Consider the following 19,472-nt stretch of genomic DNA (forward strand, 5'->3'; position numbering starts at 1 on the left):
CTGCAGTGAGTGGATCTAGTGACTGTTTCTGGCATTTTGCTGGTGTACTTTAGGTCACTTCAAATCAATTCAAAGTTGCTCTACTTGCTCACATTTATCCTAGAATGAAGCATTTCTAAGTTGGAGTGGTCTCTTCCAAGATGACAGTGGTTCCATCCTTAGGAAACCAGGGTGACTGATTGGTTAGATGAGGATGGAAAATATCTAAACTATATGCTAAGACATTTCCCTTCAATAGATCTAAACCATATTGAACAACTAATGGAGAGTTTGGACCAGCACGTTAGACAGAACTATCTATCATCAACATCAAACCACCAAATGAGGCAATATCTTTTGGAAGAATGGTGTTCATCCCTCCAGTAGACTTCCAGATACTTCTGTCTAATCAGAGCCAAGGTGCAGTAGAGCTGTTCTGACATCTTACTGAGACACTTGATGTTATTGAACAATTCATCCTTTCATTACAAGTCTACCCTGTAGGAAAAAGAGAGAATTAATACACTGCCCGGCCAAAAATAAAAATTTGCACACTCTAATATTTTGTTGGATCACCTTAAGTTCTGAGGATGGCACACGTTCACTGTGGCATCATTTCGATAAGCTTCTGCAGTGTCACAGCATTTATCTCTGTCCAGAGTTGGAATAATTTTTTGCCAAGATCTTGTATTGATGATAGGAGATTCGGACTGCTGCACAAAGTGTTCTCCAGCACATCCCAAAGATGCTCATTGTGGCTGGAAGCCAGTTCATGTGTGAAAATGATGTCTCATGCTCCCTGAACCACTCATTCTCAGTGTGAGCCCCATGAATTCTGGCAGCGTCATCCTGGAACATGTCCACACCATCAGGGAAGAAAAACTCCATTGATGGAAAGACCAGGTCATTCAGTAGCTTCAGGTAATCAGCTGACCTCATTGTTTGGGAACATAACGTTGCTGAATCTGACCAACCCCAGATCATAACCTCCACAGGCTGGTACAGTAGACATGATGAGTGCATCACTTCATCCTCTCTTCTACAGTGATGCCCCCATCATTTTGGAACAGAATAAATCTGTATCACATGACTTTCTTCCAGTGCTCCAGAGCCCCATTTTTATGTTCCGTAGCAAACTGAAGCCTTTTTTTTCCATTTAGCCTCACTGATCAGTGGTTTTCTTAGGATTTCACAGCAATTCAGTCCCAATCCCTTGATTTCTCCTCACATTGCCAGTGTGGAAATGCTTTTACTTTCACTATAAAACACAGCCATTAGCTCTATGGTTGATTTCTTATGATATGATATGATTTCACCAAACGTTTAAGTGTTCTCCGATCATGATCATCCAAAAGTTTGTTCAGACCACATTTCTTCCACAAAGATGATGGGTCACCACTATCTTTCCAGGTTTTATTAATGTGTTGAACAGTTCTTAACCTGATTTTAGCAGTTTCAACAATCGCCTTAGTTGTTTTCTTCACGTGATGCAGGCCAATAATTTGACCTTTCTGAGAGAGATTAACGTCCTTTCCATTACCACAGGATATGTCTTCCAACATGTTGTTAAAGAAATGAGAAGCTCCTCACTGCATCAGCTAGAGTTGAATAAGTTTTTGCCCGCTGAAATATATTAATCACTGCAGTAATTATCCAATAGAAGGCTCTTATCTATCTGTTTAGTTAAATCTGGGTGGTGTCTTTTTTTTACAGTGTATTTGGGCATGAATCTTTTGATGGCAAATTTAGTAGCAATTTAATGCACCTCGGTTTAAAAAGAAAGTGTGTTTCTTGTTAAAACTATGAAACAAGGATTGTCTGATAATAAGCTACCAGTGGTTTCTTGCTAAACCGTTTCCTTCTTCTGTCTCAGCTTATCTGCTCTCCTGACAGGGTTTACACCTTCCACCTGTCACGCACTTTCCGCACTTCAGGCCACACTGCACAGGAAATAGGACTTTTACCACCTTGCACTTCTCCATGGGAAAGGAGTTGCTGAGGCGCAAGCAGGCAGATGTATCAAATTAACTGGAAGCAAAGTGGAAGAAAAACACTTAAACACTTACTCTGCTTCAAATATATATATATATATATATATATATATATATATGTGTATATACACACACACACACACACACACATACATATATATATATATATATATATATATATATATATATATATATATATATATATACACACACACACACACACACACACACACACACACACACACACAGACACACACACACACACACACACACACACACATATATATATATATATATATACACACACATGAGCGAGCCTTGGGTGTCTGTGTAGGATTATAATGTGGATGCTTCAGTCAAAAGCAGACAAGAAATAATTAAATAAGAAAGCCCCAGAGAGGCGTTACGCACCTTTCACAGACTTTCAAATGGAAATTTTAGTCTTAGTGGAGGAGTCTTCCTTTTCCCCGGAGAACCTAATTTCCTCTGGATCAATGAACACTGCCAGAAGCACCGAAGAGCCCAATTTACTGTTTATTTGTGTAATAAATTATTTGATTTTGACTGATTTCTACCCAGTATGACTCTACCCACAGAAACAAAAAACTTGATTATATAAGCAAATGATCTCCAGACAGCTGCATTAATTTAATGCATTTTATTTCAATGCTTAACCGAATACAAGAGGTAGAAATGTTAAAGGAATAACTTAAGCATTTACATTCTCGTTTGATGCAGAAATAGAAAAGGATCTATTTACATATATTTACAGGAATAAATTAAGAGAAATGTATATATTAGCACACTATTCAGCAAATTGTCTTCAAAGGCTTCAGAGGGTGGCATTTAGTTCAGCTCCTTTTCCGCCTCTTCTTCTTCTTCGTCGCTTTCTTCGTCGCTGCTGGAGTCTCGACAGGGGCAGATGGTCGCTTGGACCGGATAGTTGCGGAGCAGCATTTTTGCATCCTGGTACAGATAATCGAAACATCTGGATTTCGGCCAGAACAACCTTCAAACAGAAAAAAATACTGAATTAAGTGAATTACTTTGTGAGAAATGGCCGGCGTAAGAAATGAAGATGTTTAAAATCACAAAATTCCCCTTACTTCACGGGATGTACGACCTGAGGAGGTTTGGTGATGTTTGCAGTAGAGACGTTTCCATGCGTAGAGGTAGTCTGAAAGTTAAAACAAAACGATCTAGTTAGACCTTTTGTCCATTAAGCAATAGCATTGTTCAAATACAAAATAAATTTAAGTAATTAAACCCACCACGCATGGAGCAGTTTCGCCCTGATTCCCACTCCACGGTCTCCACATATTGGATTGCTGCGTAGAACTGGCTCCAGATAAAACAGGCGTTAATCCACTGTTGGTAGAGTAGGCTTCCATGGCTCCTTGCGCTTTGATCAGCTCTGAGTGTAGTCCTGTGAGGATGTGAGGCTGAAGGCAGGAAGCTCCTATTTATCAGGGCCCCGGCAGCCCGTGCCAAATTGGGCTTTGACGCGTCCCCAAGTGTTTCCATGCGCCATGGTGTTAAGGTGCGAAGTCACACTGCAGCAAACTCAGACCATATGGCTGCTTTCTTTCTTAATTTCTGAATGTAGAATAAAGTATTGTCACGGAGAATTTGGATCTGTTGAAAACACTTCAGAACAAGCACGATATTTCCCAGATGCAGCATCTATAAGATATAAAACTGCCATTACACGTAATGACTCGTGCGTAATGACAAATCTGAGTCAGGAAAAGCAGCATATTTGTTTAAAAGGCCCATCTGGCGACGCACAATTTAGTGCAGATTTGAATGTAAAATTGAACAACAGCTGATTTACTCTGCTAAAGCTTTGTTAAACAAAGAAAAACAGAGAAAATAAAATTGAACTCTTGATCCCCTTAACCTTTCTTTATCTCTGTCTGTTCGTGTTGCCATTTGTGTATGAGGTGTGAACAAACACGTGCCATACTGTCAAAGCCTGCTCAGAGGAAGATGGAGGGAGGCTCGTGTGTGTGTGTGTGTGTGTGTGTGTGTGTGTGTGTGTGTGTGTGTGTGCGTGCGCGCGCGCGCGCGCGCGCGCGTGGGTGTGCGTGTGGGTGTGTGCGTAGGGAGTTCGCCACGCGTCAGCCTTTTTGTGTACACAACAGCAGGATGGGCGCTAATAGTTACACCTCGGCAGATGCAGAGCCTGAATGCATCACATCACATATGGAAAACGTAATGGTGCACCCCAGCTTCTACAGGAGCTCCATTAATTTACCATTGCAATAAATACATTCTGTAAGCAGCTGATTTAATTAATCCCCCTCATGCTTTCATAAACGCCTGGATAAGTGAATGTTTTCCCCCCAGTGCACCAGCAGATGGAAGTGTGGGGCTACACGCTGTGCTGAAATCATGGGAGCAATGTAATATTTGATGCACATCTACACAAAAATGCAATGCAAGTAGCACACTGAGAGTGGAGTTCAGGCACTACCAGGTGTTTTCCTTTGACTTCAATCATACAGAGCTAATGGCTGCAGCATCACCTGTTCAAAGGTAGCAGGTCTGCTGTGAGGCTGTGTTTTAAAGGTGAACCATGCATGACCAGCATTAAATTTCGTTGCCCACTAGCTCCATTGACATCACAACGCCTCTCCAGGGAACAAGCAGTGAGAGCCTGGCACTAATAAGGTCCACAAAGACTGCCTCCTCTGTCTCCCTTTCTCTTTCAGCCTCTCTCCCTGCCTCTTTTTCAGATCTGGAGCTAATTGGACACACTATGCTCTGCTGCTGGCTCTTTTTGTGTTTTTTTTCTGTGTCGTGTACTTTATTTGCAATGCTATAAAATAGAATAAATATATGCACAAATGACATACACGCTGTCCAAATTACACAGGCACAAATATGCTCTTTTGAGTTGATAAAGTAAGCAGATTAAAGCGACAGTTACAAAAAAACACTTTCACCGAGCAATACAGTAAAACTAGGGCAGCACATTCAGACTCTTTTATGGGTTTGTGGGGTTTTTGCTTTAGTACTGTTCATGACAAAGAAGCTTCTTGTATGTATACAGTGACAGGTCTTCAAAACCCATGCAGTGCATCCTGACAGAATAGTGTAAAGTAGGAGTCAAAACAGTGCATTAAACAATAACACAAAAGCAGCAGGGACAGTAGATGTGAGATCCCTGCCAGCTCAGAATGAAAAAAAAAAAATCACTGCCAAGTCCACCGAAAAACACATCCCACCACCACACACACGGGCTAAATATCACACACTCGTCATGGAGAGCGCAGATAATCCAAGATAAAGCCATTATCCCTTATTGGCTCAACCCATTAAGCCTAAATAAGTAACAAAGGATGAGATGGAGATAAGGAAAGGCATACAAGCTGATTGTATAGAGGAATAGCTGCGATTCGACACTGATGAGATGTATTTAATATTTTAAGCAATCGGGCTTTTTCTTCTGCTGAAACTAACCAAAAAGCCTGAACCCGATTGACTAAAAGCTTATAATTTTCCATTTACCAAGACCTCCTTTTTTAGGTTCCCCTGAAATAACCTCATCTAATGCTCTCCCTGGCTTATTATTCGTAGGTCGTGCAGCCTCTTTTCTGCCCAAGTCATTTACACTTCTCTTTTACAATGACTCTAGATACTTCTTTCCAAAAGAAATCCTTCTCCATGGCAACAGTCAACCAAAATAACACAATTTTCCAGGAGTTCATTCAGAAAATCTTGATAATTTTATCACCATGACTGCACATTACATCATCTTTACAAATGACAGAGGTCGTATTTTATTTGAGTCAAGTAAGTATCATTAATCCTGTAATCATGTTACATCTTCACAGTTCGTCTTCCTCTCTGAGTGATTTTAGTCATTTTGCGCGAGAGTGTTTGCGTAAATGTATGTGTGCTGGGCTGCTGGTTTTAAACTGCTTTTGTGTTTGAGTAAAGAAGCTCTCAGATCAGTGTTGTGCTCTGACTCTAATGCTATATTCTAATGGCAGGACCACTTTAAAGACTTGCTTACTTTTTCCATTTTATTCCCTTGGAAATGTAAAATATATCGACAATATGGCTCTAAAAGAAAATCTAGGATTAGTAAAGCACGTAAAGCAGCTATATTCAATATTTTACTAATATCAGTGCATCAGGATATATGGTTTTGTACATATTTGAAGAAACTCAGAAGATTCACTTCAAATCTAAGTGTACACTGTTCTCCACATGAATAACTATGTCTCAAGGCCAGGCCGGCTCAGGGCTATGCTTCGGTTTGTATTAGAATAAAAAATCGTATTAAAATCTAACAAAGAAGGAATACAAACCTGAGAAGCCAAAATAACAACTGTCTGTACTTTTGAAGTTTAATTCAATTTAATTCAACTTCAAAATTAATTAATTACATAATTCACCAATAGAAATATCTGCTTGCCAGCCAAACTGATATTTCTAATACATAAGACAAAAATCATCAAACAGAAGTCAGTGTCCAACGCTTATATCTTTGTAAATTTAAGATTAGTTAGCATCTTCAAACATCTTCCAGACAAGACATTAATGTTTTCTAAATGATGAAACATGACCAGTGATCCCTGATTATTCCACGAGAGCCACCATGACATTTACATCTGCGGTTTTTGGATGGATTGCCATGAAAATTCCAACAGATATTCAGGATCCCCTGAGGATACTCACATTTTTGGTCCCCTAGTGCCACAGGTAGGTCAAAACTTTCATTTAATTCTGTGAAATAATTGATGGATTGGCACTTTTTTTTTCCATGGACATTAATGTTGTCCAGGTAGTTCCTTAAATTTCCGAAGGCCCATGGAAGGACTGCAGTGCAAATTAGGTGAGAGTATAAATTCTGTGTTAGCAGGAGTTCATTATACGTACTTTCCCGTGCAAATGACACACTGAATAAAACAAATAAATGACTTACCAAGGGGCTTTTGTGCAAAAACACTGCAGATACTTAAAATGTGTATGTGACGTCTACATTTAGACACAGTAAACCCATACTATGTGCTTGGCATATAAAACAGTACATATTTTAGTCATACACGATTGGTTGAATGTATTCCAGGACACAGTAACATTGACCTTTGCCCTCCTTGCTGTTGTAAGAATGTTGTCCTTGTTAAATCTGGTAAAGATAGGAAAAGATTCCACCACACGGCCCCATAAGCGAAGCAGAGGTTGCTAATGGTTCATTTACTGTAGAGGAGCTGTCCAGGCTGATGGCACCTTCCTGCTTCCAGCTTACATAAGGAGCTGAACTGATTTTCTTCAGGAACAAACAGGTGCTTCACCATAAAGCGGTTAAAATTAAAACTGGAGGCTCCGTGAGGAAAGAATATTATGATTTACATTCGTGCTTTTGAATAGGTTCTGTTCAGTAACTGTATTCTGAAGACAAGAAAAATCAAAGACCACCGAGGCACAGGGCTTAGAAGCTGTTAACAACAGCCAGCCTGACAGAAAAATCATGTAGTGTCTATTTATCAGGTGTCCAGTGGCACTTTAATCAAACCTGCTTGGTATTCAAATCCACAACCTCCTGCAGCTGCAGTTCAATAAACTCAGAGTAAAAATAATGATGCGCGTTTGCCTCAAGATCTGTACTTGACGTTATCTGATGTCACAATCTTCTCCTGAGCATCAGATCACATGTTCCTGCGTATTTGTGAGGGTTTCTGTGAGCTCTGAGTTATCTTCTGAGAATGGCTATGCAGAAGGTCAGATTGATCCAGATCCCAGTTTAATTGAAGTCCAGAGTGTTCCCTTGGAAACCATCCGACGGGTACAAATGTACCGCAAGTAGAACCAGATGGGATTCAGAGGAAAAATATAAGAAAAACAGAAAAAATACAATTAATTCTTGAATAACAAATAAAAAACAATCAGTCTGTGCATCAGGGGCTAAGGGGATGTAGCAAGGCAATGAAATCCTGAGACTGGCTTGCTAATTGTTCGAGGAATATGGATTTACAATATGGAGCTGATGTTTTAATAATGAAAACAGAATCATATTTCTCACTGTTTTCCCCATCTTTCATTGATTTATTGATTTCTATTGATTTTGTGGGCTTCATTCTGTACTTTTTATTTTCACTCCATCGTCCTCATTTCAGGCTCTGACCCTCGATCACAGAGAAAGAAAAGGCAGAAATCGCCCGACCAGGGGTCAAGATGGCACCGCCCTGACTTTTCCTTCAGCTCTGCACTGGGATTAACTTGTGTAGCTGCACAATATGCCGCCAGGTTTTTTTATTTATTTATGCTGACAAAAACAGATCTGGAAGGCTCATCCATCAGAGCTGATGCACCGAAATATACCACTTGTGGGGGTCAATTTGGATGACAAAGGAGAAAGAGAGAATCTTTAAGGCGGATTTTGCAGTTCGAAGGAAGGCTGAATGAAAAGGGTGTGTTTGGAAGTGAGAGCTGGAGTGCATGTGTATTGTGTGTTTTCAATAGCCCAGCAGCAGTGTATCTGGATCATACTGTTCAGGGAGAAACCAAAGAGCTGTTCCGCAGAGTTTGGAACAGATAACTACATCAGACACGTAAGGGAAATACAGTTTGGTGCAATAAATGAATGTTTTTCTTTGGGAGAGGGACAGAAGCAAAGCAAAAGAAAGTGTGTTATAGGAGTTAAATAAAGAATGCACAACTACTGAGCCCGATCTAGAGAGGACATGACCACACTGCTGGTGAATAAAAGATATGAATTCATCAGGGCAACATCATACTAATATGCAATGCACGTCACAGCAATGCGGACGCAGAACCGATGAATATTTTATATTTATTTAGGAATCTTCAATGTTTCTGTCGTCAGTTCACAAATGGAAAAAGCAGCCAGAGTGGTGGGTGGGAGAAACTTTAAAGCATGAGCAATTAGGCATAATGGGTGAATGAAATGAAGGCAAATTAGCAGCAACGGTGGGAAATGTGTAAGCTCACAGCGGCACTGGGCGCACACAGCGTAATAATGAATGAATGTGAATCGGAAAATGAAATGTAGAAATTAGCCCCATAAGGTCTGTCTACATTTTGAAAAACCTTTTCTCTCTTTGTTCCTTCACAGTGTTCAGGCTTTGTACAGAACGGGTATGTGTGATAATCAGTAGAGAAATCCGAATCAAAGCATACCTCCTACCAACAGCACCTGCAGTGGTGAGTCAGAGATGGCAGCACCCACCGGTCAGGGTCATTTACATGCATCAGAGGTCTGCAGCCTCTTTGGAGGAAGGTGTGCATCTCACCTTTCATCACTTTATACTCTGTACAGAAAAGGACACATTATAATGAACATCATATGCAGAAGATAGAGGATGAATATCACGAGTTTTAACACAGACTGTTAACTGAAAATAAATTTAAATCATCTCCACAAGTAGCCGATGTTGAACTTAGATGAATAAAAGTACAGTGTTAAAAGATTTTTAATAACTAACTGGCTCCAGGCTGTAAAAGTAAAGAGAGCTGAAGCCCACTGAGGTTACGTTCACAAAGATTTTGACTATTGATTTTAATATGCAGCCAGTCACCCAATAATAATAAAAAACCCCGACATGTTGAAAGTGAAAAGCAATTTTTCCATGATAGTACTTTTCATGGTTGGCTAGAAACTTGTCCTTAATGCTTCATGTCGCAAAAAATTGAAAACAGAACAACTGTGGCAAAAAAAAATAACTACAAGAGAGAGGTAATACTGTTTAGACAAAATTGTAAACAACACTCTATCAAACAAACATTTGCACACAATGTGATAGGAATCTACTGGAGTGATAAACCTACAGAGACCTGGACTGGCAGACTGGCAGGTCTACAATACCTGCACAAGAACACAAGAAGAAAAGAAAAGTTTCAGATGGTGTGCCAGTTCTGTTTCAGTCGTATATTGAGATTCTTCAGCGGTCAGCCGCTGCTCTCAGACGCTATTCCACTGATGCTCCATCAACACAAACCTCTTTCCAAAGCCGGGAGCTGCTTGATGCTGATATGCCAGTCTTGGCTGGCTGTCAAATATGACATTCTCATTCTCATATCAGTATGCAAATTTAATACCAATGGTGTAATTTCAAGACAAGCCCCATTATAAATTATACTGAACAAATATAATAACGCAGCATGTACTGGATGAATAAAATCTATCCATCCGTCTTAACATTTTGGATAAAGTGTGGGTCCATCACATGGCATGCCTGTAGTGGAACAAGGTCATGAAACAAGCAAGTATGAACACATGTGGAATGAGCTTGGTGGAGTTGAGCATTACGATAAAATACATCATGAAGAACCTAGCCAACCATATATATAATTTGTTATTTACAAGCAAAGTTTATAATGAGGTTGCAAACACCTACCACTGTGACCCTGCAGTAGTTTGCTTTTTGGTTTGGCCCTGTGTTATGGATGAAGCAGACGGGCTGGTGGGTGGGAGACCTTAGCTTAGGTGAGCTCTAAAAAAAGATGATAGACTTTTGCAGCATTTACAGCAAAATACAACAATATTTTACAATCAGATGTTTCAAAAGCATGTAACTAGGTAAGTGAAAACACAAAAGCAACAGTTTACCAGCAGTTTCCTTCAAGTGCTTTTACCTGCATTGTATTGCCACTGAAGATGAAAATGACATATTTCTATTGACCACAGTACTTGCGTTGAAATTCTTCCGCTTGCATTGCATTTGCATACTGAAGTGACCGTCTGTTTGGTAGAAATAGTCATGGAGAACTTCCTTGCTAGCATATCGACTGGATTTTTCTAAGGTATTGTAAAACAATTGAGAAGAGAAAATGTGCCGTGTCAGTGATTATTGCTCACTAAGCAGAGAGCAGGAACAAACCAAGCTGACCTTTAAAGCAAATAACTGAGGCCATGAAGTGCATTCACTTAAATACCATATTTTACCCTGTCCAGCATGTGTCATAGGCCCATCCACAATCACATGGCTCTGTCCTTACATCAAGAACTACATGTAATGCTTATATGAAAAACACATCCAGTCTCTGCTTTGTTGTGATCTGAACATTGTAGCCTTGCAGTGTCTTAAGAAGAGACGAAATGATGATGACATTGGGCTTACAAAACAACCTTATCTAAGCTGTAACAGGCAGTTCAAATGCTGAAACTTATGTATTTATAAAAATGCACATTAAACACCGATGAAAACATGGATAAATGGTCTAAATAGTCAGAGAATTCATTATATTTTACCAACTAACCCTAAAAGATTGTGGCTTGAGTCCGACATGAGCTTAAATGAAAGCTAATGTGGTTGAACTGGCTGGGTGTGTAAATAGGTAATTGTTTGCAAAGCAGCTTATCATATAAAGGTGAGGATATGATAATGGTGTGTCCATGTTTACACACCTGGTCAGCTACTGTAGGTTTAAGCTGATTAACTGCTGTTTTCACACATTCGTGCTAATAACCTGATGCTAGTCAGCTAATAGCAAAGGGCTAATGCTAACCTTCTAATCTACCATGTGTTTAGGTATGTGAGTTGTCGAGTCAGGGCATTTTCCTGCAAACACACGGCTATTTTTATTGTCAGTTACCAGGTGATCTGGCAACCATTTGTCCTCTGTTATCTAAATGCAGCACCGCAGGCAAGTGGATGACCAGCACTGGTTGGTTATTTTAACCAATTAAAACATCATGAGATTTAAACTGATCATCATTGCTGGTTATAACTTGCATTAATCAGCTGACTTTACGTGTTTGCAGTGTTAGTTCTGTGTGCATGTAGTTCGTATTAACTACCTTTACCTGCTTGTGCAAAAGTGTATCCTTAAAAAGGGGGGAAATAAGCAACAATAGATTCAATTTTAAAAAGATCTGAAGTGTAAGTAAAAAGGCTACTGTAAAAGAATAATCTGTGGCCATGTATTGATGTCCTAAGTTGTTATTTAATTACAGCTGTGGGAAGCCAAACCAGCTATTAAGCCACTGTCTAAATCATATTTGTATCTATTTTTCAGATAAATAGATTTTTGAGGTTTACTGTTGCTCTGTTCAAAATGTACCTTTGCACTGAGAGCATGAAACTAAGAAACTAAACAAAACTGTAAAAAATGTAATCTTTTGAACTTGACATTTGAGCATCTGTTTCAATATAATAATAGTGAAAGTCCGTGAATAAATCGACTTTGTCAACATCATCCACCAGCTCGTCAGTGTATTATCTGCAGGAAAGTCAGGTGAATAGTTCAGTGGAATTGAGTAGACAAGCTGCTGGAGCCGTAAGATAAGAGACGTTATAGTGGATTAGCGAAAGGATTCATCACTGCTGTTGCAGATGCACACAGTACTGCAGGTGTGGAGATGCTACACATTTAGAATGTTGATCAGGATGTTTCACTATTTTCCCATCAAAGACCAAAAGTAACCTACAAATTAGTTTCTGTTAAGACAAAATCAGTTTACATACAAATAATAATACATAATCTATGCAATGAAAGTCTTGTTGTGGACATTTTTTGCATACGATCAAGATTTCTTGCTTCCATATCAACACTATCTCTTCCATTGCAGATGACAAATACAGAAGGGTCCCAGAGAAGAGAAGCTGCATAATTCAGGATTGCATTTGGCTCATATTAGCTGTGTTGATGATGTAACAAGCTATCACTCCTCACTGACAAGTACTTGAACCATTTCACTGCCAGCAGCCGCACTTCTTTTGATCAAAAACCCTTCTAACTTTCTGTGTGATAACAGCAGTGTAGCATCTTACCGTGGCAGCTGTGGCAGGGGAAGAACAAAGCAACTGCCCAGAGGATAGCAGACCAAAGCAAACCCTGTGTGAAAGCTTTTGGTTGAAAAATGTATTATTGATCTGCAGATGAATATGAGACAAAATGCGGACAAAATGCGAGCTTTGGTGTAGCTTTTGCGCACATTAACGCTTTTAGTAAAATGAATGCAGCAAATAAACTGAGTAAATGTGCCATCCAGTCATGATATTTGGTGCTTTATATGATTACCGGGTGATAATTGTGATCCATCATGTGGCAGATTTTTGTTTCTAATGTGAAGCTCTGGGCCTCAAAGAGAATAGCAGCTGTAGAGCAGAATTCACCTCAACAGCTTATTACAGATGTACAGAAAGTGTCATTATTATTTCTGTAAGTTGATTTGTGCAAGGCTCCTCATTAGCAGAAGAGCACATAGAATCGACAGAGTTGACGGTGCCATCTGGAGACAAAATGTAACACCTGTGGTAGTTATACTACGGTGTGTGTGTGTGTGTGTGTGTACCCCACATGATTCAAAACTGTGAGTAATTCAGTGGAAAGAAACAATAAAGGTGTGCTACCTCAACAGGTATTTTGAGACAACACAAATCTCCAAAAGTGTCACCAGATGGCATCATCATTTCGAGTCTCAATGCAATAAGAAAAGCCGCCTCCATCATTTTAATTAATTTACCTTGTGCAAAGTTTATACTCTTGTGGAATATGTTGTGACTTGTAGAAATAGACTGTTTCTAGCTGCCAAGAAACCATCTTCCCAGTGCAGCATCCCTAAAGAATGACATGTTATGATTTAGGTCCAGTACTGAGTGGCAGTTATAGATTCAGGGATGTTTATGTTGCAGCAAATTGTTAAACTTAACTTTAATTTCCATGACGTGACGAGCTGATTTCATTGAGCGAATGCAGAACTGAGGTGGATAAAGTACCTTTGCTTAAGAGCTACTTCACGAATTAAAGTAATGCAGGACTCCTAATGAAGCCTGTTGATCACGATCAAAAAGATGAAAAGAAGGCATGTAATGATGTGCTGTTTAAGAGTTTTTAAAAAGCATTTCCTGCCTCGAGCAGACGCGTCCTCACATTTTGAAATTATCCTTGGCGCAAGTAATTTTAAAATCATTAGTCATGCTTGCTTTGTTTACATCCTTTCACAAAAAAACCCATGCTCTATTTTAAAAAAAAACGCATGAGGTCAGGCCATTTGAATAAGCACTTTATCATCAGGGGACTTGGTGGATGGTGAATTATGATGATGCTTCACTTCAGAATTTTCCTGAAACTTTTCCACTGAACTCAACTTTGAAGTCATCATCAGTGGGTTGAAGAAGACTTTGGGTCAGGCTCATTAACACTTGAGAATTATATGCTCTTGAGTAATTACCAAATGATGACTAAAAGAACAAATTAAGACTAAACTGATAGTCAAACAATTGGCTCCATAAATAGCTGTTGGAATCAGGGTAATGATGGGTTCCTGAGGTTGGTGGGTTCACACACTGACCACTAATGAGTAGCTTCATAAACTCCAGCTTTTGTCTCCTGAAGTAAACACTGTGTTGCATTACTGTAAAACAGGCACAGTTTATAGAGCTGTTATTTAGCTGTGATTTGGTGGTTTGGTTTAGGAAAGGTTTTCCAGCTCCCACTCCTTATAATCAACAAGTCTCACTGGTTTATGCTTGAGTGAAACATGAAAAAGTTTATCCAAATGCATCAAAATATGTATTATTCCTACACGTTTTTGATTGTATTGTGATTGAATATGGAAATATGCATTTACAATATAGATTTTTTAAAGATACAATGTGCATGCCACACACCCAAAACACATCCAATACATTTTATCATAGACTGCTTAAAATTTACAATAAATTCCAACATTCTGAAGGCATCTAGAGCTGCATATCCAGCAGCTAGCATTTGAAACACCTCACAGTGGAGTGGAGCCAGCCAGCATCAGTGCAGTGTGTAATCTCTCCATCCCCGGGAGTGAGCGAGCCACCAGTGCAGAGGCAGTTGGATAAGGGGCGATGCGCACTGAGGAGCTCACCAAAAAGGCTGCTGCTTCTCTTACATGAGGATGGACAGAGTTCCTGCGTAGCGCGAAAGCAGCGACAGATTCCCACCTTCTTCTGCTCTTTACCACACTTTGGGGGCGCTTTTGTTTTGAAATTATAGGACGAGAAACACCATCGAAGTTCGAGGATTCCCCCTGTTCGCAATTTGCAGGCGGTGAATTGTGTTTCTCAGCGAGCAGCGAGGTTTCCTGGAGACTGGAGAAGGGGGGCGTTTATGCAAACTTACTTTGTGGATGCAGTGACGTGCTGTTTATGTGGCGTTCTTCTTGGATTCATTTCGGCTGTCTTGTGTTGCTAAGGTGCGTTTAAATCGATTTGAAATGTCCGATTCCCACAACCGGAGCCAAGCCAGCGCGCGTCGCAGTGACTACGTGTGGCAGTATGAATACTACGACGAGGAACCTGTTTCTTTTGAGGGTCTCAGGGCGCACAGATGTAAGAATGACTCCGCTACTCGTTTTTCTTTCACTGTCTTTCCACTTTGTGTGGTTTGTGTGCGTGCGTATGAGCCATCCAGGGCACTTTTTCAAAAATCATGCTGCCTTAGCTCCTCACTCCTTGCATTATCTTTATTGCTTCAGCTTACAGGTGACAGTTAATCCAGTAGCAGGATTTCATGCAACCCCATAGTTGGTATTTTAATGATCAAGACACTTCATGAGACCAGATTGCCAAAGCAAACTAATCCAGTTCCTCAAAAACAATGTAAATGCTTAGTGTAAGTGACTAATTGAGGATTTGCACTTAGAGTGAGGTCTCCTGAGGAGGCTGGGAAGAGCAGAGTGATGAGATTAATCACTTAAACTGATGTACTAATGAGAGTCTTTCCCCCTCTGACCTTCCAGACTCCATCGTCATCGGCTTCTGGGTCGGACTCGCAGTGTTTGTCATTTTCATGTTCTTCGTCCTCACACTGCTCACAAAGACAGGAGCTCCACATCAAGAGTGAGTATAAATGCATTTACAGCATCAGCAGGCTACAGCCAGTGTTTCCTCTCACTTTCATCCAGAGCTTCAAGGAAATTTAGCTCCTCTCATGTGAGAGCTGTCTGAGGATGAACTCAAATGGACAGCACAGAGAGAAGCAGGGCTGTAATGAGGTTCAGGGATGCTTCTGGTATTCTGACGGCCAATTAAGTCGTCAAACATTGTAATTTTGGTTGCATGGCTGTTCTGTTTCTGTGAAAGGATGAGTTGGGAGGTCCAGCAGCATACTGGCAAAGACTGACTTCCATTTCCAGTGCAGACTGGCAATGAAAACTGGTGGGAAATCACCAAAGGTCAGACTGAGTGAAGCTGAGGTTAAGCCTGGAATAGAGAGATTACTGGATGGGTGCATATATGTCACCCTCCCTCGGCCCCTTTGTTTTGCCATAAAAGGCTGCTGAGATCATTCAAGTTCAGACACAGACATAAAAAGCGGGGAAAAGAAATCCTCAGTCATTTCATGTATTGAGCTGCAGCGACATTATGAGTAAAAATGACAAATAAAAGCCTCTCAAATTTTTCAAAGCCTTTTCCGACTGCCTGATCTCACTCCAGACCGTTTTCTTTGTTTCCTCAACAGAAACCAGGACTCTGCTGAAAAGCACCATCGACCGGGGAGCTGTCTGGTAGACATCGATGGTCATCAGGATGAAAACGACAAGGCCTTCTCTCGTCCGCTGCTGGCGGGATCTCGCTCATATTTTAATTTCTTCATCAGTGAGGACGATCAGGGTCAGGCGAAGCAAAAAACTGAAGACAAGCGAACTGGAAAGCATAATGGAGCCCGAGCTCAGCAGGGGAACAGCGACCGGCCCAGAGGCATCAGCTCATCAGGAGTGGACGAGATGGAGGAGGACATTGAGGAAGCTGGAGGATGCCAGCATCTCAATGGATTAATAGGAGAGGGTAAGATAGACCGAGAGTGTGCCTTCCTTTCTCACTTCAACATCCCGAACTTTGTGAGCCTGGATCACAACTCCACGCTTGGAGAGGATGATCTGCTGTACGAGCCGTCGGCCATCCTGGAGCGCCAGTCTCGTGATTCTCACTGTGACGTCCACTAAGGACAATCCTGCAAAAAGGCTTGGATGAAGCAGTATTGTACTATCATTTGCTTTCCATTCAGAGGGCCAGCTGTGACCAGACCGTGGGAAATAGACTCATCTGCTACACACCTTTTTAATTATATTTATAACAAGCATACAGTCAGATCAGCAAGCAAGAAGGTATAAAGCAAAGGCCACAATCCCATATTAAGTGCAACTCAAGAGTTTTAAGATGAGAGTCCTTCCTGTGTATGTAAAGGCCTCAGTAACAAAATGTTATTTTGAGTACTGGGCTCCTCAGTTGGATGAGGTTGTGCCGTTCTGAATTAGATCATTCCCCATCTGAGCAGAGAAAAATTAAAGAGCTGTGGGGTTGCCAGGGAGAGATGCCATGTTCAGTTTATTCTGCTGTTATTGCTGTCCTGTTGTTTTCGTGGAACTCTGGACGGTATCTCTGCCAATTGGTCCACCAGCGAGATTCAAAGCATCGAATGAAATGCTTTTTTTTTCTAAAATGATATGCTTTCTGTTAGAAACGGTGAAGTGTGCGTTAACTGTGTAATTAGTAGCACAAAATCAAACATATCATTGTTCTTTCAGGGTAGGAAACCTGACACATAAGGGTGACGATATCATATGATACTTTTGTAGTCCTGTTAAATCTACAGGTGCTGAATGTTGATTGCCCAAATAAAGCCGAAATGTTTTTTGAAATCAACCAAACATTGGTGTGGTGTAGCATTTCTTAACACGTTGTTGTTATAATGATATCTAATTAGATCACAGTTAGATTTACAGTTCCTGGAGGTAGTAAACTAGAATTGAAAGCTGCACTTCAGTGAAACAAATGACTATGTGGAAGGTGGCAACTTTAACTTGGAGTGAAAACTGAAAGAGAAGTACCATATTGGCCGCTCCATTCAATTAAACAGAGCATTTTAGTGCCTTATGAGTCATTTTTCCAATTTTATGGGCCCCAGTTTAACAGTTTTGGAGTTTCACTTCCCTCATGAACCCACTTCAAATCACATTATATGCCTCCTGCAAGGATCACACAGCTAATATTAGCATCTAGCTTCAGAACGTAGCGGAGCGTTTTGCAACTCAGGAGACAGTAATTGCCTCAGGAGATGGTGGAGATCAAAACTGAGCTAAAAGTAGAATCCCAAACTTGCATACGACATCAAATGACAAAGTGCTTTGTTTACAGATTGTTGCCATGTCAACAAGTACCAAAAAAACATCAATAAATACAGACTCATTGTAATATCCTCAGTGTTTGGGGAGATTTGACAGAAGAGAATAAAACACAATTGCTGCCCTGCTGCCTCTCTTTATTCACACAGAATAATCCTCCCCAGTCATAACAAATTAAAATAGTTTCGAGCAACATCGGTTGATGATTATGCAAAGGAACATTGCTAGTTAGAATTGTCAGTTATCAGTAGATGGATGAGCTACATATATTTGTCTGATTGAAGGATGTGCTGGGAATGAATGAGAGTCAATCAACTTTAACGCAACACTGACTCTGCCAAATGAGTCGTTTGGATTTTTACAAACAGCCTATTAATTCTTTTTTTGGGATGTTCGGGGGAGAATAAATATAAAAATGAAGGCCTCTGACCTCTGCTGGTATTTCTTCTGTTCATTGAAATGCAGGCAGTCTGAACCAGAATGAGTAAATGTGCTTTGTTACCCAGAAAAATTGACACAATTACATTTTTTCCCCCACACTAAACTCACTAAAAAAACAAACACCTTCTTTAATTATTCTGTCACATTCTCAGATAAGCAGCAATAATTGCTTTTTGTTTATAAAACCGTCATGGCACCTGTCGCAGTTAGCAGTGCTAGAAATTAATGAGAAAATTAACACAGAAATGCAAAATCTATGTACATTCGATTTCTTTCCCAATTTTCCTCAGCGTATCCACCGTAACATCCCTGCAATCATGCCTTTGTTACTGAGCTGAGAAAAGTGGATGCGTGTTAATCATTAAACTACCACTTTACCAGAGCAGCTGAGTGATACTCTGAAGTGTCATTCAGTCTTACCAGTGAAGATTTTTTTAAAAAAAGAATGAAAGAACTGCTTGGTAGCGTTTCGAGCTCGCCCAGGGTGCTCTTTAAAAAAGGCGGCAAAGTTCAGAACGTCAAGAGCTGCGTAGGCATTAAAGCAGGTTAATGTTTGAAGTTATATAATGCAAGCGTGCAAAAGGTTCATCGTGATGAAACAGAATTTCTGCCTATCAAACAACCTGACAGACGTGTGTGACTTGAGAGGAGACATGGACTACAGAAGGAATATATTAATTGCTGTCCTTTCCCCATCTGTGAATGGCAGAACTTCAAACTAAAATCATTTACACATCACTGGCGGTGGTTGCTGTGGTGATGTAAGATTAAGTGACTTGGCAGCGAGGGAGAGAGAGAGAGAGAGAGAGAGAGAGAGAGAGAGAGAGAGAGAGAGAGAGAGAGAGAGAGAGAGAGAGAGAGCAGCAGTGAATCACATTCTTATTTATCTTCTGACTGAGGGGGTGTTTACAGCCAAATTGTGTCCGGTTTGAAAACTCAAACACAAAGAGGCTGGTGGGGAGGAATTTGAAATGGAAAATGTTAAT

The 19,472-nt window shown here is 40.3% G+C and overlaps 2 protein-coding genes across 2 annotated transcripts; one reads left to right on the top strand and one right to left on the bottom strand.

Annotated features, from left to right (window-relative positions):
- Positions 1–2,613: 2,613 nt before the first annotated feature.
- Positions 2,614–3,425, bottom strand: ripply2 (ripply transcriptional repressor 2). Its single transcript, XM_022189377.2, has 3 exons — positions 3,242–3,425; positions 3,077–3,147; positions 2,614–2,979 (listed from the first exon to the last, which is right to left on the bottom strand). Exons 1-3 carry the CDS (start codon positions 3,359–3,361, stop codon positions 2,817–2,819), a joined length of 354 nt encoding a protein of 117 aa, XP_022045069.2. The 5' UTR covers positions 3,362–3,425; the 3' UTR covers positions 2,614–2,816.
- An 11,279-nt stretch (positions 3,426–14,704) lies between these two features.
- Positions 14,705–17,571, top strand: LOC110948017 (melanocortin-2 receptor accessory protein 2A). Its single transcript, XM_022189378.2, has 3 exons — positions 14,705–15,250; positions 15,661–15,760; positions 16,383–17,571. The coding sequence occupies exons 1-3, from the start codon at positions 15,136–15,138 to the stop codon at positions 16,864–16,866; spliced, it is 699 nt and encodes a 232-aa protein (XP_022045070.1). The 5' UTR covers positions 14,705–15,135; the 3' UTR covers positions 16,867–17,571.
- Positions 17,572–19,472: the final 1,901 nt, after the last annotated feature.

Source organism: Acanthochromis polyacanthus, chromosome 16 (genome assembly GCF_021347895.1).
Source record: "Acanthochromis polyacanthus isolate Apoly-LR-REF ecotype Palm Island chromosome 16, KAUST_Apoly_ChrSc, whole genome shotgun sequence".
In the NCBI taxonomy this organism is placed as follows: Eukaryota; Metazoa; Chordata; class Actinopteri; family Pomacentridae; genus Acanthochromis; species Acanthochromis polyacanthus.